The sequence below is a fragment of the Lolium rigidum genome, chromosome 4 (assembly GCF_022539505.1).
Source record: "Lolium rigidum isolate FL_2022 chromosome 4, APGP_CSIRO_Lrig_0.1, whole genome shotgun sequence".
NCBI classification, from domain to species: Eukaryota; Viridiplantae; Streptophyta; class Magnoliopsida; order Poales; family Poaceae; genus Lolium; species Lolium rigidum.
Window position 1 is genome coordinate 267,376,680 of NC_061511.1, and position 24,344 is coordinate 267,401,023.

The 24,344-nt window shown below is 47.4% G+C and overlaps 2 protein-coding genes across 3 annotated transcripts; one reads left to right on the top strand and one right to left on the bottom strand.

Annotated features, from left to right (window-relative positions):
• Positions 1-517: 517 nt before the first annotated feature.
• Positions 518-5,417, bottom strand: LOC124648744 (BRCA1-associated RING domain protein 1-like). Its single transcript, XM_047188457.1, has 8 exons — positions 5,235-5,417; positions 3,562-3,813; positions 3,357-3,457; positions 2,442-2,537; positions 2,129-2,249; positions 1,761-1,926; positions 1,414-1,571; positions 518-877 (listed from the first exon to the last, which is right to left on the bottom strand). The coding sequence occupies exons 1-8, from the start codon at positions 5,415-5,417 to the stop codon at positions 518-520; spliced, it is 1,437 nt and encodes a 478-aa protein (XP_047044413.1).
• Positions 5,418-18,804: 13,387 nt separating this feature from the next.
• On the top strand, positions 18,805-22,187 carry LOC124650507 (chaperone protein ClpB 1-like). 2 transcript variants are annotated; one of them, XM_047190020.1, is made up of 7 exons: positions 18,805-18,845; positions 19,082-20,008; positions 20,682-20,848; positions 20,931-21,271; positions 21,364-21,643; positions 21,755-21,952; positions 22,035-22,187. In XM_047190020.1, the coding sequence occupies exons 2-7, from the start codon at positions 19,126-19,128 to the stop codon at positions 22,182-22,184; spliced, it is 2,019 nt and encodes a 672-aa protein (XP_047045976.1). In that variant the 5' UTR covers positions 18,805-18,845; positions 19,082-19,125; the 3' UTR covers positions 22,185-22,187. The 2 variants fall into 2 exon arrangements, with proteins under 2 accessions (XP_047045976.1, XP_047045975.1); XM_047190019.1 differs by having other exon boundaries at positions 21,755-22,187.
• The last annotated feature ends 2,157 nt before the right edge of the window (positions 22,188-24,344 follow it).

Sequence of the window (24,344 nt, forward strand, 5' to 3'; positions counted from 1 at the left end):
TTCACAGGGGTTCTACACTGGACCGAACACCGTATTAGCCCACGCCGGACCGAAAAGAGCTTTAATGCGTGACTGAGGGAGGTCAAACGTCCAGGCGCACCCCAAACGAGCCCTCAGGAAGCAAAAGGAAGGCAAACAGGCCTTGAGTAAAAGATGAAGCATACTACTAGCACATTTCCCATTCGTTTCTGAACTTATTACGATGCCAAAATATATGTTGTGGCCGAACAGAGGTCACAGTCACTGCCAGAAAACAAAAGCAGTGGCGCCACAGGCGCCTCTCGATCTCTAAACGAGCGTTCAGCACCAAATGTTTGGGCTGCTCAATGACCAATCCATCACCAAAACTACAACAACATTACACCCAAGCCATCGATCACTTCCACAAAAGCTGACTATTTGGCTAGCACCCTCTCCTCTGATGCTAATAAGTTCTAAACTGTAACCATAGCCTCCCCCACGACAGAAGTGGGGCAAACACAAAAAGACCCTCCTAACATCAAGCCGAAAGCTATACCTAACAAGCAGTATTCGCATACACATCTGGGGTGAAGCCATCACTGCGATCCAGCATCCGAACATCATAAGCCGCGATAGCGTCAAACAGCCAAAGGTGGCAGATAGCCTGCGCTCCGGAGGCCATGTACTCATTTGCCTCTTTCTTATTGCCAACAAATGTAGTCGAAGCAGGGCCACCAACGTAGATGAAGTATACCTTTGCGGGATCTTTTTCCAGATTCTCCTGTAATGAACGCGGGCTCATTGCCTCCAGGACCTGTCCTTCAGCGGCTGCTATGAGACTTTTTATGTTTTCTCTAATTTCTGGGTTCATGTACGTGCTGAGGCAGAAATGCAGTCCAGAGAACAGTTTCGGTGCCTGCAAGCATCATTTTCTCATCATGCAGATGTAATGGTATGGTACAATTCTCAGGAGATAAGTAATAGAAATGAGAAAACATATGGATGTAGAGATGCATTCACAATATTACATTTATTAGATAATTGAAGTCCATTCATAATATTCATTTTTTAATTAAAGATAGTTGAAGTGGGCCATAAAATAACCACATTATGATCTATGCCACTCCAAAACACAACATTTCGGATGACACTTCAAAAGAGAATTGTTTTCAATGTAGATGCAACCAAAGTATGTAAATCTGTTTAGCGCCCAGTTAACAGAATAAATTTGATGGAATATACTGAGCATAAACACCTAATTTCCTCCAGAGATGCACTTTTAAGCCTTTGACATTAAACAGCCTCTCTATGAACACTTCAATACATTTTGACAAAAAAAATGCAATCCAGAACTTATGCATATAGGAAACTGCAATCTGTTTTCACAAACATATTCATCTCTATATTGAAGTCGTATAAATACTATTGCCAGAAATAGACATCCATACATACCCCTTTAGCTGCTCCAGCTCGTCCTTTCTTTGGTCCATCAATCGATATGTGTGAAGCATAGTAAAATTCCACCTCGTAAGAAATTTCCGGAACTATAATCGGCTCTGCCCAGCAATTTTTTGGACCTGGAATCGGCTCCGCCAAGCAATCCACAATCCCTATGACATGAGCATGATACAAACTACTTCAATGCAGGGATAAATAATACAGTATTTTCTACCAAGCTAGGATAAGTGTGAATAGACCAGCAGCTTGTTACGTTAAGCAGTATGTGACATGGGCATGGGGATAGTAAAGTAATTATCAACAACACAAATAAGGGATATGTAAGATGGCTTAATACTAACATCCAGCTCTGAGAACCCATTTCCCAGACAAGATTGCCATCAAGACTTGATATGATTCGCCACATGAGTTACTAGCACCTGTGCCGACAATAACATGAGTCACATTTTTGTCCCATTTCTCAGCCAAGTTTGAACTGGTCAAGGAAGCAAATTCCTTGAGGGAATCCTGCAACAAACATAAGCAATTTGTTCACTACTTGGTATGGAACAGAAATTATTACAAAAATTAGCAAATCAAATATAATTTAAATTTGACCCTACATTAGAATTGCCAAAGTATCTGTCCATAAACATTTTTGCTAGTATTGTTCGGATATATCCAAATGCTCCAAAAAAAGGGTATTGTTTACTAGTATAGTCTATGCTACCTTCTCTGATGCACTTAATACTGAACCGAGCAAGACCCATTGGTTCACAGGGGTTCTACACCGGGTTGTTTGTTTTTCTTCTCTCCGGTAATCGGCACAAAGTCCTTTGTCTGAACATTGTCTGTAATGATGAAATACAATGCAAATTATAGAAGAAAATTACGGATAACGGTAATAGGCAGAAAATCTTTCTCTGTCCAACCATTGACTGTAATGACGAAATATAATCCAAATTATCAATGAATAATGATTTAATATCCCTGTCTAGAAGCCTCCGCACCATCTCCCAAGAAAGGTAAAAATGATGGCATACCCCTGAGGCAAAGAAAGAATCGAAGTGTTTGGTTGATCTACTTGCTGATCTTCCCTGCTATGAACGACATTCATTCCTTGTTTATCTAAACATTGGCTGCAATAAAAAATCAATTACAAGATGAAAGATTATTAATCAAACAAAACATGACAATGTCCAATACGAGTGAAGAAAGATAGCCTACACAATCAAAGAAGAATTTGCTGTAAAGTGGAGTTATTTGTTTATATTCCATATGGCAATCAATGAAAAAAAAATAGCTAAACATTGTCTGGAATGACTAAATATATAACACTGACTTATAAATGAAGGATTAATCAAGTAAATGAAGACTGAAAAAGAATCACGTACTTTTGAAGAATGGGTGAAATAATGTCACTTTCCACTATTTGTGAGCTCTTCTTATCACATGGTAATGGATTGGATGAATGTTTGGGACAAAAAACATGCCAATTCTCCTTCAACATCAAAACAAGGCATGTTAGAACATTTTTTTTTTTGAACAAATGTTAGAACATTGAAGTGTTCATAAATGGAACAATGACAATGTCTACCAAAAACTTACGGCATCCCGCCAATCGCATTCGAGTATCATCACTGCACACGGGGCATGATAATTTACTCTACATTTGTCGTGATGACAAACAAGGGCTGCTCCCGGTAGCTTGCATCTGCTGCAATTTTTATTTGAAGCACGAATAATTTCCTTCTCCATATTAACAATAATATCGCCATCGTGATACACTTGCGGGGCCCTTCACAATATTAGTAGGAGAGGCAAAATATTATATCAAACATAGAGCCTACTCTACGAATAATATCATGCCAAATAATGAAAAGGATAGATGAACACTGTGTGACAATTCTAAATAAATTAAATATGAATAGTTAAGTGGTATGCCTAAAGAAACTTACCAGTCCATGCATTTTTGATGGACATAGATGACATTGTTTGGGTTGCCCTCGTTGCTGGACACAATCCTTCCCTTTCGATACATGACCATTGGACCATGAAACTGACACAAGAAAAGAGAAAAAAATTTAGGGCCAGTAAGAAATAAGAGACTTCAAAAGATCATTTTTTTAACTTGATATATGTAAACGACATGCAACATATTACCTTCTCACAAGTTCTAAAAGAATGGCAGAAAACACATTCATCTTCAAATACATTGATTGGTGTTGGCGGTCTCTTCAATTCAGTAGCATCTTCATTGTCGTCCAACTTGCCATGTTTCCCCAAAACCTTGCTTTTTTTACAGGGACGCAGGTTTTGTTCAGTGGTACTTGCATTAACACCTGGTGATGCAACTTCGGTTGCATCAGCATGAACTCTCTTATATGGACCATTAGCGGGTGACGCATTTTTATTCTATAACAAAACAGTATTTGCTCAGAATGTTGGATACGCAATGTTCGCAACGCATTAGCAGTTAATTCATCAAAACTTATATATGTGTTTCACCATAAGAGCGTATGAGCCTTTAGCGTGAAAATTATGTTATAGTTTTCCATGCAGAAGTAATTCTCAAATCTGCCAAGGTGTGGGCAAAGAAGTATGTCGAAAAAAGAGCATATTTGTTTCAGAAAAGAAAAGAATGGACAAAGTACCCCAGCAAGACTTGATTGACTGTGTGGGCTGCTTTGACTCGCCATTGCCTCGTTCTTCATTTGACTTTTTTGTAGAACCTCAAGACTTCCAGCGCCAGTTTCTGTCTTTATGTTGACCATCGTGGTGGTACGAGTGGCAGACATGGTACCTACAAGCATCAAAGTGGTGACTAGGATGAAGGGGAAAGCAAGTACTGAACAAGGCTTGTTTCATCATAATTTCAAGCAACTGTATAGATGAATTGAACAATGACATAATATATTTTTAAACAATAGTTCACTGAACAAACAGAACAAATCTGTTCCTAAATATAAAATGTTTTGGGAAGCCAAACTGACTCACCGAAACATCTTATATTTCGGAACAGAGAGAGGATGTCACTACTAGACTGGCCTTTGTGTTTTTACAGGTGGCACTGTGGCAGACATGAGGATGGTATTACTCGGACATGGGTGTCCGAATCAGACTTGGATTCGGACGTCTGATTCGACAAAACATTTGGCCACATCACAGCTGGGAAATATTTGGTGCGTCCAACGTGGCAGACAATTCAAACACGGGCTAATAATGTAATTCTCACATGCCTAGCTTGCTATAACATTCCACTTGTGTTACTACACTCCATTACAACGCAGCCTGGATGTTACGGATAGACCAGGCCGGAGCAATCATGCTTTACCATTCACAACAAATATTTACTACCTGCCTAGGAATCAGCCGGAGAATTAAAAAAGACAGGTATGCTGGGGGGTTGCAAGAAGTGGACAGTGCATTGCAAAACTCCAGCTATATATCGCTGCTCAAGATCATAATTGTAAGCATCAGAGATCAGACCCCAGCAGCTAGGTTATGGATGGCGGCCATGCTATCACAGGGGCGACGGGCGACTTCGGAGCACCAAAATGGATCCAGGGCGCGCAGCAGAAAGGCAATGCTCATCTTAAGATTTGAATCCTTGTCTTGTATTCCATAATGGTACAGTAACAAATTTGGCAAAACGAAGATGTTGAAAAGAACCTGGTTCAAACGAGCGCACAAGGCAATGGCGATATCCATTATCACGCCAGCGAGAGACAAGAGGTTGAGTGTACCGGAACGCTGACTTGGTGCTAGTGCGGCGGCGCATCTAAAAGTATGAGATGAGCAAGAAATACGACTAGCCCGATCATCAGATCATGTACTCTGCCGCGGCAACTGGTGCGATAAACGCGACCGCCGGCCGGCACCGGCACGCCGGAAGCAAGAAACTGGAGGGGGGTCGAGGAGAGCAAACCTCCGAAATCTGACCGGGGCGGTCGCCTGCCGGCCACGGCGGCGCCGAAGCCCGGGGGCGGGGGCGGGGGCAGCCTCTCGCCAGAGCTCATCGCGCCTCGGTCTCAGCTACGATGACGAGAGGGCGTTAATGTAGTGAGGGGGGCGAGGACACGAGAGGGCGGCGGCTGGCTGTGGGCGCGAGCAGCGAGGCCGAGGCGACGATTTGACTGGGGAGGGGAGGGCAAGCAGGGGGCAGGCGCGCGGTGTGGCGAGCGCGTACCAGTTTTGGAAAAAGCCTGCCAGTTTTGCACGGGCCTACTTCTACTAGACCTACTTACAGAGTGGACGTCTAGACCCGGACTGACACTAGCCGGACGCCCATTTCGCCATTGACTCTTGAGTCTTGACGCCAGTTTCTGAATTTTGGAACGCCAGATCAGTGAACCCGTTCCGGCAGAGCACGCCGGTGTGTCCACATGAAGAAACTACGGCGCCCCAAAAGCGAGCAACGGATGATGTCGCACACGTTTCTCCCAACAGTGGCTGAATAATTCGCGACACAGCGAGATAACCATGCCAGGCCATGTTCTGCTTGCAATTATCATTTTCCTCGCGTAAATTTGAGGCACTAATATATCAGTAGCAAGCATTAAACACCGAGGATGCAAAGACAAATCTAGCCTAGACAATTAGAATACATAGCAATTTTTAGTACAATATATGTACGACAGATCAACCAGTGAAACATAGGATTTTACCTAGGCCTAGCTATCATTCTCTTGAGGCCAAAATCACCAAAGGCCCGCTAAGTCACGTAACCCATGATTACCACTACATTCATGGCCTCCTCCTCTGAGGGAGGGCTTGGTCGACGGCCCTCCCTTCCACCCCTCCGGCAGTCTAGCTCTGCTCCGCCTAGGAGACGGACCGGCGGGTAGTGGGCTTGCTCTCATTCCATTTCCGTTCATCTTCTTCCTATTCATTGCCCACATAATTATTGCTGAAATGTTACAGAAATATTGTCGAAATGCTAATAAAGTGGTGTTGTTACACTCTAATATGTTATTTTCATGTACATAGTACGTAAACACATGGATATCCATGAATATCTGGATATCCGGTGAATTTGAATTTGGAGCGACAACCATACCCATGGATTCGTGGGCGGGGCAGTGCGAGGTTGGTGGATTTGGACATGGATCTGGTTTTGGCATATCCATCCAAACCCGCTCCATTGCCATCCTTACTCACGTTGTCAAGGCAGCGAGCACCGGGTGGTTTATCCATGTTTAATAATAGTGTATGTATTCTAATTATCTAGCCTAGATTTTGTATTTTGCATCTTCGGTGTGTTTAATGCCTTGCTAATGGTATAAATTGGTGCCTCGAATTTAGACGAGGAAAATAATAATTGCAGGCAAAACATGGGCTGGCATGGTTATCTTTGGGTGACCTTCATGAATCGCTCAACCAGTACGGGGAGAGATATTTTATGCTGGAAACGCGGGTGACATTTTTGCTCGTTCCACGGTTCTTGTGCAATTCCTATACAATGTCAACCATCCCACCATCCATAAATGCTGCAAAAACATAGACACAATTCTACCTAAAGGATCGTACGCAAAGAAATTTCGGTATGTTTTGCTAGCCAAGGATCTGCTGTCCATTTTGGAAGATAAAAAAGTCATCTCCTATTTTGTTTCGTCATACAAGATATAATTTCCTCCTATACAAGCGATGTGGGTTAAGTACTTTCTAGCCATGATGTTAACAACAACAAAAATGGGACTAAAACATGACTATCTATGTGCAAAACGGGAAAGGGAAATTATCGGGGTACCCATCTGCTAAAAGAGTCATAGGCCGTGGATGCACTGTTACAACCAACGCCACATAGTCGAGAACATCCTTGACGCGGCTAGTGTTCGCCTAGTTGGTCGACCAGTGATGAAGAAATGAGATCGGTGATGGAGAGCTAGCTAGTTGTGCATTCGATCGAGAAACTATCATGGGTGCAAGGGAAACATTGTTAGGAAGGTGGGACAAGAGGATGAGAGAGCGAAGGATATAAGGGCCAAGGGAGACAGATGTGACAATGTTATAGGAATTATATTGGTTAAAATAACAGGTCAACAAACACGTGAAAAAATCTTAGTGAAATCTTTAACATTGATTTTATAGATTGCTAGGATATAAAACTAGAACATGGGTAAAGCTGGCCATGTGAGGCGTGTCTCGCATGTTGGCTCCTTAGCCGGGCCCATAACGGGCCATCTAGACATGTGGCTAAACGGGTCGTGCCTGGCCCACTGCCCGCTTGGAGCCATGCCTGGCCCGTCGCCAGGGGCATGCGAGCCACCCCGCCACAACCAGTTTAGTTGGAAGGCATGCGAGGGCTTATTTGTGGGGGGGGGGGGTGCACACGTCGGCGCCAAGGTGTCTTTGAATTTCAACGTGGATGTGACAAAGCGGGGTGATGGGCTGGGGAGCAGCCATTGAGTGCGTGTTTTGGGGTGTTTTAGCCATTTTAGGAAAATTTTCAATTATTTGGTCACTGGAGAGAGTATTTTTTCCCGAATTTGGCCCTTTTTGCAATAAAAGGACATCCCATCCCTCTAATTTCCCACACTCAAACATAACTGGTCCCAACCAGTTTCATTCCTCACTAAATGGTTTCAAGATTGAAACACCTGTAGACACGTTTGATTCCTAGCTACAACCATTCCCCTTTCATCGACAACGACAACATCAACTATATACAGCATCAACTATATACAACATCCCCCTTTATAGATTTGAGAAGTGGTGTCTCATGAGGGAAGAATTTAAAACTCTTGCTAGATAAAATTGGGCCCTACCAGTTAGGGAAGGCTCCTCAATTGATATTTGGTAGGAAAAAACTAGGAGGTCTAAGAAATGTTCCAAAAGTTGGAGCAAAAATATAGAATCTGAACTCGGAAATTTAAAGAAAGACCTGATGGAAGAGTATGTTACCTTAAATATTAAATCTGAAACTGAGGAGTAGTCTCCTGCAGAACATCTTAGGTTGAAAGATATTTATGCTGAAATGCATAATCTTTGGTTGAAGGAGGAAAGTGTAAAAGCCAAACAAAGATCTAGAGATAGAGATATTAAAGAAGATGATAGGAACACAGCTTATTTTCTGTTGCTAACTAGAGGAGAAGGAAAATGCTAGTTCACTCTCTGGATGGGCCTGATGGACCTATCACAGATGAGGCAAACATACTTGATCTGGCTACATCTTTTTATAAAAACATTTTAAAAAAAACAGGAACCCCCTTGTTGTAGGCTAGCTGATAATTTCTTCTCTAATTATGACTGTATTTCTGAAATTCAGAACAGAGAATTAGAAGCTCCTTTTACTGAGGAGGAGGTCAAAAAGGCTATTTTGACTCCTACTCAGATGGAGCCCCTGGCCCTGATGGGCTTCCTTTTATTTTTTATCAGCATTTCTGGGACATGTTGAAAGATGATCTCATGGCTATGTTTAAAGATTTCCATGAAGGAAAACTTCATATTTTTAGATTGAATTTTGTTATTTTAACCTTGATCCCAAAGGAACCTGATGCTAGTAGCATGAAGAAATTTAGACCTATTAGCTTTTTGAATTGCTGTTTTAAGATCTTTACTAAAGTTCTGACTAACAGACTTGTTCTCATAATTGGCATCATCACTTCCATAAATCAATCTGCCTTCATCAAAGGCAGATTCATCTTGGAGAGTGTGGTTACTGCCCATGAAGTTCTACATTCCATAGTTCATGAGAAAAAAGAGGGGCTTGTTCTTAAATTAGATTATGAAAAAGGCTTTGATAAAGTTGATGTTGTTTTTATTTTGGACATCCTCCAGAAAAGAGGCATTTGTCCCAAAATTATAGTCTGGATCAAAGCCACTACCACAAATGGCTCTATTGGAGTCAAACTCAATAATGCTATTGGGAATTATTTTGTAACTGGAAAAGGGCTTAGACAGGGAGATCTTCTCTCCCCCCTTCTATTCAATTTAGTAGTGGATGTTTTAAATAAAATGCTAATTAAAGCTTCCAATGCAAACCTCATTCGAGGTCTCTGCTCCAATCTCTGCCTTGGAGGGATTATTTGCCTCCAATATGCAAATGATACCATCCTCTTCTTTGAGAAAGACCCTGTCTTAGCATCAAACCTTAAGATGGTGCTATCTTGTTTTGAACAATTTCCAGGGATGAGAATAAACTATGAAAAGAGTGATCTTATACCTCTCTATATTGAAGAAGAAGAGGTAAACACATATTTTAACATCATTGGGTGTGCTCTAGGCAAATTCCCCATTAAATATTTAGGTATTCCTGTTGACTGCCAAAACCCACCGGCGGGCAGCGGCCTTGTCAACACTGTAGAGCCGGGGGGAGCCTAGAGCTGCGGCTGGCTGAGACCCCTCCGAGCGACGGCCCGCAATGCTCTTCTGGTCACACGCGGCGTTGCGAAGTGCAAGGGCGTGCCACCTGACCTATACCTGGTCGGGAAGGTGATGAGATTGCCTCGCTTAGTTTCCTGCGGGGCATACATGTAAACGTTAAATACGAGCCTCGATCGGCTCTCGGGTTATCCCGTGAATCGGCTCAAAGAGCCGATCCACCCATGATCCGTACGGGGTGTACGAATACTTGGTGGTCCTGCTTGATCAAGATGAAGCTAATGAGATCTACGACGATTTAGGGTTTTCACCACATAATCGGATCATCCTACTCCGGGTTGGGCCGGATGGCCACGCACGGTGCTCGTAAGCCGATCCTAAACAAGGCCAAAAAACCAACATGAAGTTGATCCTAGGAACATCCCGTTTAGGACTTGCGAACGCCACCCTACATGCCACGGGATCCTCCCCCTTTGTAAGGCCAAACTATTGCAGATATTAAACTAATCCTTGTAGAACAAGGAGCAATCGTAACGGACCGAGATCTACTAAATAATGATCAAGCGGGGTGCCGCCCCCACACCTGAGATAGGCGTGAGGACGGCTAGATATGCAAGGGTTGCACTACGTAAGCATGCTTAAACGAAGAACAATGCTAACCCTAACACATCTAATGATAACTACGTTGCTCGCCATCAAAAGCGCTTCGATACGAGCAACGCATGAACAACGTGGGGCTTGTGCTGCCTAGATCGCAAGATGCGATCTAGGCAGCATGTCGCTTACCCGATAGAAACCCTCGAGACGAAGGAGTTGGCGATGCGCCGAGATTGGTTTGTTTTGGGGTTGAACGTGAGTTGTTGTTTATTCCATAAACCCTAGGTACATATTTATAGTCCAGGGGACTTTCTAATGCGGGCGTGCACTAAACCGTGCACGACTAAGATTCTATCTCTAAACTAAGATACGATCTAATATGTTACAGATACACGGGCAATTAAGCCCAACTTGGTAAAAAGGCCGATCCACATACTTCTTCTATATATATTTCTTCACACCCATCTTCGATCGCGGCCCACCTCTGACTCGGTTAAATCTTGGTGATAACACATGCCCCCCTGGTTTTGGAAATGGAATTTCCAAAATCATTATGCTCTCGTTGGGTCATGTCGTGGCAAGACCGTCGCGATATCCGTTATCATGATGACTTGCCTTCTCAACTTCTCCGCGTGATTTGGCGGTCTTTTCTCTTTCTTTCAAACACCACTTCCTCGGAAACTTGCTGTGGCATTGAATTTTCACCATCCCCCCTTATTTAACCGCTACGAACAGTTCTGCCCTGCAACCTCACATTAGCAGCCCAAAAACCCTCCTGCACCATCATGTCTTCTTCCTCCTCAGCCCCATCGGACTCCTCCAGCCAGTCCTCCATGTCCCGCGAACCGACGCCGGAGCACAACCCAGCGGCAGCCCATGCGGCCAATACCCGCCGCGCCATTGCGGCCGGGGAGGAGTCAGATCATGACTTCTCCATCTGGTCCGAGGACGACCAGTCCTCGACGGACGGGGAGAGCGACCTCCGTTTCCTCGCCGACGGGGAATCGGAGGAGGAGAGCGATGACGATCGCTTCTCCTGGGACGACTTCACCTCCTCCGAGGGGTGATGGATGAAGAAGAGGAGGAGGAGGACGACGACGATGACGACTCCCTCGAAGGCTACCCACCAGCGAAGCGCCTTCGCATGTGGTGGGACGACGACAGCAGCGACGACGAGGATGGGGATGAGGCCCCCATGGAGGGCTACGGGAGTAGCGACGAAGAGCCCATCGGCAGCAGTGCCGATGAGAGCTCGGAGGATGATGATGAGGACAATGCCGGCCCGTAGATAGGACCTCTGTCATAGGGTCAGTAGTGGTAGATGGGGCAAGGTATCCCCTCGTATTTCCTTTTGAGAGCAATTCAGTTCTTTATGTAAGAAATCCCGCTTATCAATGAAGAATTGTTCCCCACTTTGATTTTGCCGATTTCTTCTGAGTTTGATTGAGCCGATTTGCCTCTTTGCCAATGTGTGATGAGCCGATAACAACGCATCGGACTTTTAACGAGCAATCTACCAGGCCTGTTGCCCCCGAGTCTCGGCCAACGCAAAACGGAGACGAGGATACGCGCATGAATTGTGTAGACTCTGGGCCTGATCGTGTGTGGGGAAATTCCTTATGTAGCGTCAGCCGATTTGAACACAAATCGGCCTCTCGAGCGGAAAGCCTTCAAGGTGAGCTGCCCCCGAGTTCTTACTCGAGGCGAGAATGTGCCACAGCTCGATCCTCTTTCTTCCTCTGACAGCCGATAATCTTCCGTTCCAGCTGTACTAACCCTACAGATTGGATAATCCTCACACAACTAGAGTCGATGGCTACGCATCGGCTGTTTCTTGATTCTGAAGTCGATGTCTGCTGCATCGGCTGTGCCTTGAAAATTTTCACTTTTCGAATTTTTTTTTTTACGGCCGACACTGTGCATCGGCCCCCATATCTCAATACCCGTCAACAAAAGATGAGATGCTTCATGTTGTATACCCTCATATTTCCATATACTAGGCGCCCCCGAGCCGATTCTCGTCAAGAAAATTGATGGTATCGGCTCCGTTGGATAACATGTTGAACCCGAGCGAGAGAGGTAGGTGAGGACAATTTTGGCCGATTGCTGGAATCGGCCTCCACGTTGCTTGTTCGTTGAAGGTTTTGTAAGTTCCCTTCGTAAATTTTTCGGGGCCGATCACAAGGATCAGCCTCTCCTGGTTTGCCCATTGGTTTGGTCTTGCTACTTGGTCAGGCTGGATGAAACCAACCCAACCTCTGACTTGATGCGCCTGCTGTCATCCACCTTGTGTGCTCCGTAGAGTCGTGGAGCGCTACGCTCCGTCGGCAAGACGAGTACCATGTTTGTGCCAGCCGATGTCTCATCATCGGCGTTCCTCTGTTTAGGGCGCCGCTCCATTTTCCGTGGACGACCCTCTTCATCCAGGGTTCGCTGAACCTTTGCAGCCAGATCGGGCCGTGCCTTTCTTAGCGTATGCAGGTACAACCTTTCGGCTTCCTCCGGGCCGCGCAATCGCTGAACCCCGCGCTTCGGGAACGGCCGAGTCCGTCAGGGCACCACCTTGGCCGGTGGTACTGTCTTCTTCCACTTCTCCCTCGTCTTCCGAATCTTCAAGATCTGCCCAACGAGGTGACTCAGCGCATTTGCTTTGTGGTGGGAGAGGCCCTAAGCGCTCGAACACGGACACGTTGGCTGCCTCCTTCTTTTTCGATTGCATTACGGGCAATTGCCGATTGTGGGCAATCGGCTCATTCCTGAATCCCAGCAGTGTCTGAAGAAGGGGCAGTCCCAATGCCTGGCGTTGTCGTCTTGCTCCCTTGGTGCTTCCGTGGCATAGCGCTCATGCTCCTCCTCATCGTGATCCTGCCGACGATATCTTCTGGCTTCTCTAGCCAAACGATCTTCTCTATCACTGTAATAGGATCGCCGGCGTTGACCATACTGATTCACATATTTGTTGAGGAGGTGATCAGAGAGGGGTCGCTGATATCTTATATTCTTCACCTCTCCCTCTGTGACGTAGCGCTTGCCATCATGACGGAGCCGATCGCATGGGGCGGCCTCATCTGTATCCTTGCTGTGAGAGCAGCTGCCCTCATCTCTATCTTTGCCAGAGTGGTTTCCGGGCCCTACCATGTTGATGCTGAACGAGGGGCCTGGCTGGCAACCTTCAGGGTAGGTGATTCCTACCATGTTAACGGCGGGGAAGGGTTGGGTGTCGACCTTCATGGCGTACTGGTTGAAAATTAGCCGCCCCTTCTCTATCGCCGCTTGGATGTGCCGACGCCACACCCGGCGGTCGTTGGTGGCATGGGAAAGCGAGTTGTGGAATTTGCGAGTACGGCTTTCCGTTTAGCTCTTTCGCCGTGGGGAACTTGAGACCTTCAGGAACCGTCAACTCGTTTCTCCTTGAGCAGGAGGTCGAAGATTTGTTCGGTCTTGGTTACGTCAAAATCAAATCCCCTGGGCGGCCCCGGTGGCTTTACCCATTTGCGGGCCACGGGGGTTCCTCCCCGAGTCCACTCAGCCCATCGCTATCTCTTGGCCTCCCGCGGGCACTTCATCCTCCTCCGTATCGACCATGACTATCGCACGCTTGAACTTGTCTTGGTACAGGTCGGGGTGGCGCTGTTCATATGCCGATAGTTTCGAACCATGTGCGCCGGTGAGGGATAATCTGCTTGGGAGGCCATGTCCTTGAGCTGTGTTGCAAGGCCTGCTATCGCCAACTCGATCGCTTCCTTTTCGGTTATACGAACCGAATAACATCGGTTCCTAAGATTCCTGAAGCGGCTGGATGTATTCCGTCACCGTTTCCCCGCGCTTCGACGTAGTTGTGCTAGATCGGCAATGCCGGACTCGGAAGCTTCGTATGGTATTGCATATGGAACTGTTCTTCCAATTGCTTCCAAGACTCGGATGGAGTTCGCCGGTAGAGAGGTGTACCATCCAAAAGCCGATCCCGTGAGGGACTGTGAGAAGAGCCTCACGCGTAGCTGATCCGACACCGAAGCCGGTCCTAGTTGAGCCAAATATCGGCCGACGTGCTCGATGGAGCCGGAGCCATCCGATCCACTGAATTTGGAGAAGTCGGGGAGCCGATATTTTGGTGGCGGCGGGATCATCTCGTAATCGTCGTGGTACGGCTTGGAATAGCCGACCGCCCTTCTTTTCGGCATCATGCCGAACCGGTCTCTCGGTATGGTGCCGATCCGATCCGCCGTATCGGCCGTAGGAGTTGCACTCGAAGATTCGCCGGGGTGGCGTACTTGGCCTGCCACGTTTGCTTTTCCAGCTACGAGCCGCGCTGCAGGAGCTGGGCTCGGGAGTTTCGTCGGTGTGGCGTATTTAGTTAGCCACGTCCGCTCTGCCGCCGACGTTCCTCCTCGTCTTCGCCGGAGTCCCCGATGTTGTGGCCTGGTTTGTGAGTGCCCAGTCACCACAATCCGGCACATACATGCATGCGTACCCATGAGGGATCTCCTTAGGCGCCTCCATTAAGAACTGGTAGTCACCGGGGTCGCCACCAATTCGTAGACGAGGAATGCCGGTGTAGTCGGCACTTCGGCGAGGTGCTGCCAACGCAAATGGCAGCGGTGGACGGGACCGGAATGGCAATTCTCCTTGATGCGTCCCGAGAGCTGGTCCCGACGGCGAGTACCGGTGGCTCATGATCTCCTGGATCACGCGCGAGCGACACGCTCCAGCACGTTAACCAAGTTCTCGGAGTGGCGGTGTAGCGAGTGAGCCACCGGGTAGTTGATCTCCCGCCGTGACCCTTGGTGCGTTCCTCCGACGGGGAAGAAAGGTCTATCCCATCGAGTGCACCTTCGGTGAGAACCCCTTCCATCCGATGCCACCGAACGGGTTCTGCGAAAAGAGCCGATGAGGTCGGCTTCGAGGGTAGCCTTGATCTCATTGTATTGCTTCTTGAGGTCGTCGGGCGGATCCTCGTAGGTGACGCGGCGTGCCGTCCGCCATCTCGGATGTAGATGGCGATGTGGTTGATGTAGACGATTGTCCCACCGGGCGTGCCGAAATGTGTTGATCGCCAAAACCCACCGGCGGGCAGCGGCCTTGTCAACACCGTAGAGCCGGGGGAGCCTAGAGCTGCGGCTGGCTGAGACCCCTCCGAGCGACGGCCCGCAATGCTCTTCCGGTCACACGCGGCGTTGCGAAGTGCAAGGGCGTGCCACCTGACCTATGCCCGGTCGGGAAGGTGATGAGATTGCCTCGCTTAGTTTCCTGCGGGGCATACATGTAAACGTTAAATACGAGCCTCGATCGGCTCTCGGGTTATCCCGTGAATCGGCTCAAAGAGCCGATCCACCCATGATCCGTACGGGGTGTACGAATACTTGGTGGTCCTCGCTTGATCAAGATGAAGCTAATGAGATCTACGACGATTTAGGGTTTTCACCACATAATCGGATCATCCTACTCCGGGTTGGGCCAGATGGCCACGCACGGTGCTCGTAAGCCGATCCTAAACAAGGCCAAAAAACCAACATGAAGTTGATCCTAGGAACATCCCGTTTAGGACTTGCGAACGCCACCCTACATGCCACAGGATCCTCCCCCCCTTTGTAAGGCCAAACTATTGCGGATATTAAACTAATCCTTGTAGAACAAGGAGCAATCGTAACGGACCAGATCTACTAAATAATGATCAAGCGGGGTGCCGCCCCCACACCTGAGATAGGCGTGAGGACGGCTAGATATGCAAGGGTTGCACTACGTAAGCATGCTTAAACGAAGAACAATGCTAACCCTAACACATCTAATGATAACTACGTTGCTCGCCATCAAAAGCGCTTCGATACGAGCAACGCATGAACAACGTGGGGCTTGTGCTGCCTAGATCGCAAGATGCGATCTAGGCAGCATGTCGCTACTACGATAGAAACCCTCGAGACGAAGGAGTTGGCGATGCGCCGAGATTGGTTTGTTTTGGGGTTGAACGTGAGTTGTTGTTTATTCCATAAACCCTAGGTACATATTTATAGTCCAGGGGACTTTCTAATGCGGGCGTGCACTAAACCGTGCACGACTAAGATTCTATCTCTAAACTAAGATACGATCTAATATGTTACAGATACACGGGCAATTAAGCCCAACTTGGTAAAAAGGCCGATCCACATACTTCTTCTATATATATTTCTTCACACCCATCTTCGATCGCGGCCCACCTCTGACTCGGTTAAATCTTGGTGATAACAATTCCTTTGCATTATAATACGCTCAGAAGGGAGGACATCCAACCTCTTATAGATAAAATTCCGAAGAGAATTGTTGGATGAAGGGGTAAATTACTTTCTTATACTGCTAGATTGACTCTCATAAAAGCTTGTCTTGCTAGCATCCCTGTCTACCTGCTTTCTTTTTTCAAATTCCCCAAGTAGGCTATGGATCTCATTAACACTCAGATGGCCAATTGCTTGTGGAATGACTTTGAGGGACACAGGAAGCTCCATCTAGCAATCTGGAAGTTGGTTTGTAAAAAAAGGCTTTTGGTGGTCTAGGTATCCCAGACCTAGCCAATGTCAACCTCTGCCTTCTGGGTTCGTGGATAAAAGATATTCCAAGGATGATGGGAAGCTCTGGAAAACTATAGTAGATGCTAAGTATAGTACCCATAACCCCAACATCTTCTGCAGCTCTACATTGAGGGTCTCCCAATTCTGGAAGGGTGTGATGTGGGCTGCAGAAAGTATCAATTTGGATATAGATGGAAAGTTGGGGATGTGAGCAAAATTAGGTTTTGGGAAGATACTGTGTTTGGTACCTACCCTTTTGTTGTTCACTTCTTTGAACTCTTTGTAGTCTGGAATGAACAAAACAAAACCATTACCCAGATCTAGGATGGTTCTATTCTCATGCTCTCCTTTAGGAGAAACTTCCCTCCTGCCCTTGTGCAACAATGGCAAGAGTTAGAAGAGATTGTTTCCCCATTTACCTATACAAATGATTGTGACTCTTTAATATGGCAATATGAATCATCTCGTGAATATTCAACTAGCTGTCTGTATGCAATTATTAATTTTGGAGGTGTTACCCCCATTCATATACCTGTTGTTTGGGATCTTGTTATACCTCCTAGAGTTCATATTTTCCTATAGCTTCTATCTCACAACAAACTCATGACTAGAGATAGCCTGCTAAAAAGGAAAATGAATAAACCTGTGTGTTGCATCTTCTGCTCGGAGGATGAAAGCATTGATCATCTTTTTTTAAGTGCATCGTAGCTAAGCAAGTTTGGCACTTTATTTCTAGTTTCTTCAACATTCAGATTGGACAAGACTATATGTCCATTGCTAGATTCTGGGTTGCAAATAAAAAGCACCCAGTTCTAAACTTTGTTTGTGCAGCCACTCTTTGGTGCATTTGAAAAATTCCGTAATGAGATGATCTTTAATGGATAACCTTGGCTTAATTTGCACCAGATTCTTCGGATGATCTTGCTTTCAATCAGAAGATGGAAGATTATTTTCAAGGACCCAATGCTTCCAGTCATCGACCGCTTCTGCGAGCATGCATTGAAGGGACTGTCGACGAACTTCAGGATCGTGGGTGGCTGAATGAAACCCGTCCTCGCCAGGATTCCTGCCCATCTCCTCCAAATGCCAAGACGAAGGCGATGCCTGACACATGGAATACTCCTACATCGACTCTGGAGGCGTCATCCTGCATCTCCCCTGCGATCGCAGAAGCCTGAAGCCCTTCCCCTTCCTGAAGATGGTTTTGGCGTCGTTGGGCTGAGGGGTTTTGGAGAACCCTAGGGAAAACTCTGAGAAAACGCTATCTAGTTTTTTTTTCTGCTGATACAACTTTGCTTTGTCTCTTGTTCATGTTTAAAGTAGCTAAGACCTCTTAGGCTTTTGTTTCATTTGATGTTGAACCTCGGGCCAGATGTTTGGTTTCGTTGATGTTATCAATGGAATCGGGGAGGTCCTCCCCGTTGATCTAAAAAAATACAACCTCTACATACATATCCTTCTCAAAATTCTTCCACTTGTGATAGCACTTCCTCCACCACCACTGGTACAAAAAGGGCTTGTAAAACTCCTCCAAGATGTGGAATCACTTCGAAGAAAATGAATATGTGAAAATGGTCTAAAAAAGCGGAGCTATGTGTAAAAGACATATAGCTGCAGTGCAATGATGCCCTTGTTGTTAGGTCTTCATCCGTTTTTTTTCTTCTAAAAACTGGACAATCTTTTCTTTTAATGGATGAGGCAAAGCTTGCGTGCGTTTCAAAAAAAGAAGAAGATTGTATGTGCTAGTTCTGTTAGGGGGCTCGAGCAAGAAAAAAGGGCACGTGACCGCCAAACCCTTCGAAAGACTGGAACCTGACCGAACAGGGGCTCGAGCGGCGCCGGTGCGCACCTGACCAGGTCGAGGCGACTAGGGCTCGCTCGCTGTAGGGCGGCTGCGGTCACTGCAAGCGGCGGACCGGAGCAAGCTGCGCAGGGGCGCCGCGGGCAGGCGGCGGCGGGCAACTGGAGCAGCTACGGCCCAAAGCTCGGGTAATCCCTTGCCTGTTTTTCTCCTCAAGAAGATGTGAAACTTCCGTTCCCCAATTTCAAGTATCAATCTGTCAATCTTGCTACCATGTTATACTGTCAATGTCGATTCTTCGTTAATATGAGCAATCGAATTTTGCGTCCCGCTCCCATATATCTTACCAAGTTTTCACCCCTTCATCTTGAAATTCCGCCTCCAAGTTAAAAGTCAGAAAAAATCTGAACTTTTTCGCCCGCAGGGAAGTTGACGGCGCCCACGAGAACCTAGCCGCAACCAGCAGCGATGACCTTCAGCACATGGCTTGATGGGGTCGTGGGAGGAGGGATTACGGATACCGCAACTCTTCGGGCCTACGATCGAGGGTTGGGGGCCTATGTAACACACTCCTACCAACAACCAAACAAATTGCTTGATGATTTTGCCGCCGTAGTCTGTACTGGAGCAGCTGCCGCTTTGTGTTGGGCAGCGTGGAGGTACCACAAATACAGTATATCTCTGGGCAAGTATGGCCGGGACATGACGGCCTCGGCCGGCAAGGCCGACCCGGTGATTGGCCGCGACGACGAGATCGATCGTGTTATCTGCATCCTCTGCCGCCGGACCAAGAACTGCGTTGCGCTAGTTGGCGCGGCAGGGGTCGGCAAGACAGCCATTGCCGAGGGTCTCGCTCAGCGCATCGCTGCTGGGACAGTCCCTGCCACACTCATTGGAGCACGCGTCGTGGAAGTGGACCTCGGGGCCATGGTGGCCGGGACTCTTTACTGCGGCATGTTTGAGGAGCGCATGAAGCATGTGATACGGCAGGCGGAGAATGCAGACGGCAAGGTAATTCTCTTCATCGATGAGATGCACATGCTTATTGGCTCCGGTGGCAGCCTGGTCCACCAGAGGAGCACGGACGCTGCCAACATGCTGAAGCCGGCATTGGCCCGTGGTCGTATCCGCTGCGTGGCCGCAACGACTTTTGATGAGTACAGCAAGTACATTGAGAACGACCCAGCATTGGAGCGGCGATTCCAAAAGGTGCACGTTGAGGAGCCAAGCATGCAGGCAACCATTGCCATTCTGCGAGGGCTAAAGAAAAGGTATGAGGAGCATCATGGCTTGGAAATCCAGGATGCTGCTCTTATTGCTGCCGCACAGCTTGCTGCCCGATATATCACAGGTGAGGATTTAATTTTATTATTTTTGTTGAGAGGCCATTAGTAGATACAAATACACCTAGTCACTTGAAGTAAGGATAACAAAGTGAAGACAGTTGAGTACACTGATCTCAATTAGTTATGGTCAGAGGTCTATCCGTGTAAAGGTTGTGCTGTGCAGTTTGAAAGTCAAGAATAATCAGTTGATCACATTAAAGTGATGTAGAGTACCCATGTTCCATTGGATGAAATCAAGTCCAAATGATTTATATCTTGTGTTTACGGCGTTGGGGAGTCCCATGTTAAATTAGATGAATTAAGTTGAAATGATTATAAATTTGTGTTAGAGGGCTGCTGTGGAGTACCTTGTAGCAATGGATACATTAATTGAAATAATTCATAAGTTGTGTTTAGAGTGCTGTGGAGTATCGGTATTGCCTTAGATACATTTAGTTGAAATCATTTTAAAATTGTGTTATATGAGCCACAGTACTCTTGTTGCATTGAATACATTAGTTTGAAATAAATTATAGATTGTGTTTATGGATCGAAAAAAATCATGACAATGCCGTGTGTACAACTTGTTCGAGCAACCTGCACTGCAGTGTTTCTTTTCTACTGATTTGCATTGATGATTAGCAAGAACGTATGTATGTTGGCGAAACTTAATGGATATTATTGCTGTCTGTACTGTAGGTCGTCAATTTCCTGATAAGGCAATCGATCTGATCGATGAAGCATGTGCCACTGCAGCCAAAAGGATGATGCAAATTGGCAAACAAGAAAAGGAAGTGAACACTGTGCTAACTGCCTCTCCAAATGCAGTGAACGAAGCAAATGTTGGACCGGATGAAGTTGCACAAGTAGGCATTCTGTTCCTATTGATATTTGTGTCCATTGTTCAGTCAATGTTATGTGATTGCCACCCAATGTTGTGCTTTGAAGGTTGTGAGCCGATGTACTGGAATTCCCGTTGCCACACTTGATCAAGGGGAGAAGGATAAGTTGATCCACCTAGCAGCCAGATTGCATGAGCGAGTTGTTGGCCAGGATGAAGCGGTTAATAAGGTTGTGCGGGCTGTGTTGCGTTCTAGGACTGGTCTTAATCATCCTGGCCAGCCAACAGGCTCGTTCCTCTTTTTGGGTTCTACTGGCGTTGGAAAGACAGAGCTTGCAAAAGCTCTTGCTGAACAGCTGTTTGACAGCGAGAAGATGTTGGTTCGCATTGACATGTCTGAATATGTTGGGGCCGGATCTGTCTGGCGTCTCATTGGAGCACCTCCAGGGTATGCCTTATCTATTTGGACACTACTGCATTATCATATCATACTTAGTTTTACTGATGTTAATGTTTCTTTTGTATTGGAACATGTTAAAGCTCCTCTGAACATCAAGATGGTGGACAACTGACCGAGAAGGTGCGAAGGCGCCCATATAGTGTCATCCTTTTTGATGAGGTGGAGAAGGCAGATCCCTCGGTGTTGAATGTTTTTCTTCAGCTCCTTGATGATGGTATGTTGACTGATGGAAAAGGTCGGTTAGTAGATTTCAAAAATACAATTATCATCATGACCTCAAATCTGGGGTCAGAGCACCTACTAGCAGGATTGTCCGGAGAAAGCACAATGGAAAGAGCAAGGGACCTTCTCATGAATCAGGTTTGCTTGTGAATCCAAAACTGTGTCTATAACTATTGAACAAAAAAAGTGCCTATGAAGGCTGCATGCAGTAGTTTCTGTCAGCTGGCTTTTACCCATAAATATTTGCAGGTTCACAAACACTTCAAGCCCGAGCTTCTCAACAGACTGAGTGTGATCGTTGTATTTGAGCCGCTTTCACGAGACAGACTGAAAGAGATCGTGGCAATCCAGATGAAGAATGTCATCGCCAGGGTAGCCACCAAGGGCATCTCTCTATGTGTAAGCGACGCCGCCCTGGATGTCATTTTGTCAGAATCATACAACCCGGTATGTATGTCCTATTTCCAGATGACCAAGTTACCCATTGAATATATGTTGTTGTCACCGCACTTGATCTTTTGTATCGCAGGTGTACGGTGCAAGGCCAATAAGGAGGTGGGTGCAGGAGAATGTGGTGACAACGATCTCGGAGATGTTGATAAGAGGAGAAGCTGGTGCGGGCTCGACGATCTACGTCAGTGCTACAGATGATAGGAAGGCGCTGAAATGGAGGCGTTGATGGAGATGGAGATGGCGATGGTGGCCAGCATGCACAGCCTAGGGCCGGCGCCTGGTGATGGTGGCGGCCCGCCTCCTTCACCTCTCCTTGCTTGGACGATGAGGTAGTTTTGAAGATGAAGCTATGTAGATCTTGAGGGAGAGGCCTCCCTCTAGCTGGGAGAGAACCTTCGGCGGCTGCGTGGAGTTTTTGATGAATGATGGGGGTTGCGATGGATGAGGCCAGCGGCTAGGATTGGTGCTGATTATATAGCCGGCCTCCTCGTGCCTCCTCCATGTATCCTTCTCTTCTCCTTCGATTCAAGTGCTCTTGATGGGTCGCAACCTCCCAATGGCTTCCTTATTATCCAAGAAAAGGAGTAAAATACATGGAAAGTACTTCAACTTGTCGGCAGGGTTCAGTTACATCATCGTACTCAGAGAATACCAAGTTACGGTCACCGAATACGAGTTGCATGCTCACATACGGTCATCGTTGCCCGGAGCATGTTGTATTTGTCGACGTGGCACACGCTGGACCTACAAGTCAGGACGCACATGATGTTTGCAAAAGAAACCAGAACTTTGGGGATGCCACAAAAGCAGTCAAACTGTCCAGAACTTTGGGGATGCGACGAGATAGACAACGGTGCTGCTGCCGTGCCGCAGATGTCGGTAGCCTCCGTGGTGCAGGCGTGCAGCTTGGCCGCGATGCCCTCCAGGTGCCGCTCCGCGCTGCATGCGCACCATCTCGGCCACCTCCTGCATCATCGAGGTTGCGAGCGACGCGCAGGTCTTCGGCCACTACTAGGGCAGCCGAGCGTCGTCGACGTGCCGCAGAGCTCTGGTTCGGAGGCGCCGCGCCGGCAGAGCGGGGCTATCTCGGGGGTGTGAACTGCAGTGCGCCGCCACCTTGTAGAGGAGCGCGACGCGGAGGCGCCGCCCCTGCACTGCACCACCCGCCCCCTCATGCCACCAGAGACCGACGGTAGGGACGGGGCGCAGCACGGGGAAGAATCGACGGCGACAGCCTCAGCCGGAGGTGAAGAAAAAGGCGACGACCGTAACCAATTCCTTCGGCGCGAGGGGTCCGGGGAAGTGGCAGAGCTTCAGGGAGGCTTGTATGCTTGGGGGAGGAGGAGGAGCAGCGACCTTGGCCGCCCGTGCGGCGACAAGGAGGGGGCTGCAGGCAAGGAAGGGACGGGGTTCGCTGATTTGGGCGGGTCGGATCTGGCCTCGAGGCAACGGCGCCGTAGCACGGGGCCTCGTTGTGCCGGACCGGGCTTGGGCAACAGCGCTGCAGGAGGTCGGGATCAGGGCAGCGGACTTTATCTCGGTTTCTAGGCGGCGGCGGGAAGCAGGCGGTGGACGCGTGTTATATGGAGTAGAGGACGCGGCAGCCGCCGCGCGCGAGGCGGACTAGGGGAAGCAGGCGGTGGACGCGCGTTATATGGAGCAGAGGCCGCGGCGCCCGCCGCCCCGCGTGATGTGTTTGGGGAAGGAGCAGGTCGCGGCATGCTTGGGGTCTTGGGGAAGGAGTCCGGGGCGGCACAGGAGACTGCCGGTACCAGTTCTGCTAGCTCTGCCTTTCCAGAGAGGGAGATTTGTGTTTGAATAAAACAAGATGTAGGGTTTTTTGGCAAAATAAACCACAACTGGGGCTGACATGTGGGTGCCGTGCATGCCACGTAAGCAAATACCGCTAGCTCCTCTCACCAGTGACCGTCTTTGCACATGTTCAGCGAATTCGATGACCGTAACTTGGTATTCTCTGAGTACGGTGATGTAATTGAACCCCGCCGACAAGTTGGAGTACTTGCCATGTATTTTACTCCCAAGAAAAGTACAGGAATAAACAGGTATAAATTCATGAAAATCGTGGAAGTTTTAGCAAATCCTTTTGCCCAAATAAGACGGTATGACCAAAGGTACGACCCATGCACCTGTATCTCTTAGAGCATCTCCAACAGAGGTACAATATTTCAGCGTTGCGGGGCTAGCCGTGCGCTGCAAACGCTGCGCCGAATTCTCCTTCACTGGAGGCTCTATTTCACAGTGCGTGCGACCCACTGGAAAAGCGTCTACAGCAAAAACGCTCAATTACAGTCACAAACACATTTTTACACTAGCTAGGCTTAATTAGAATATCTAAAAATACATTGAAAAATACATTAAAAATAGA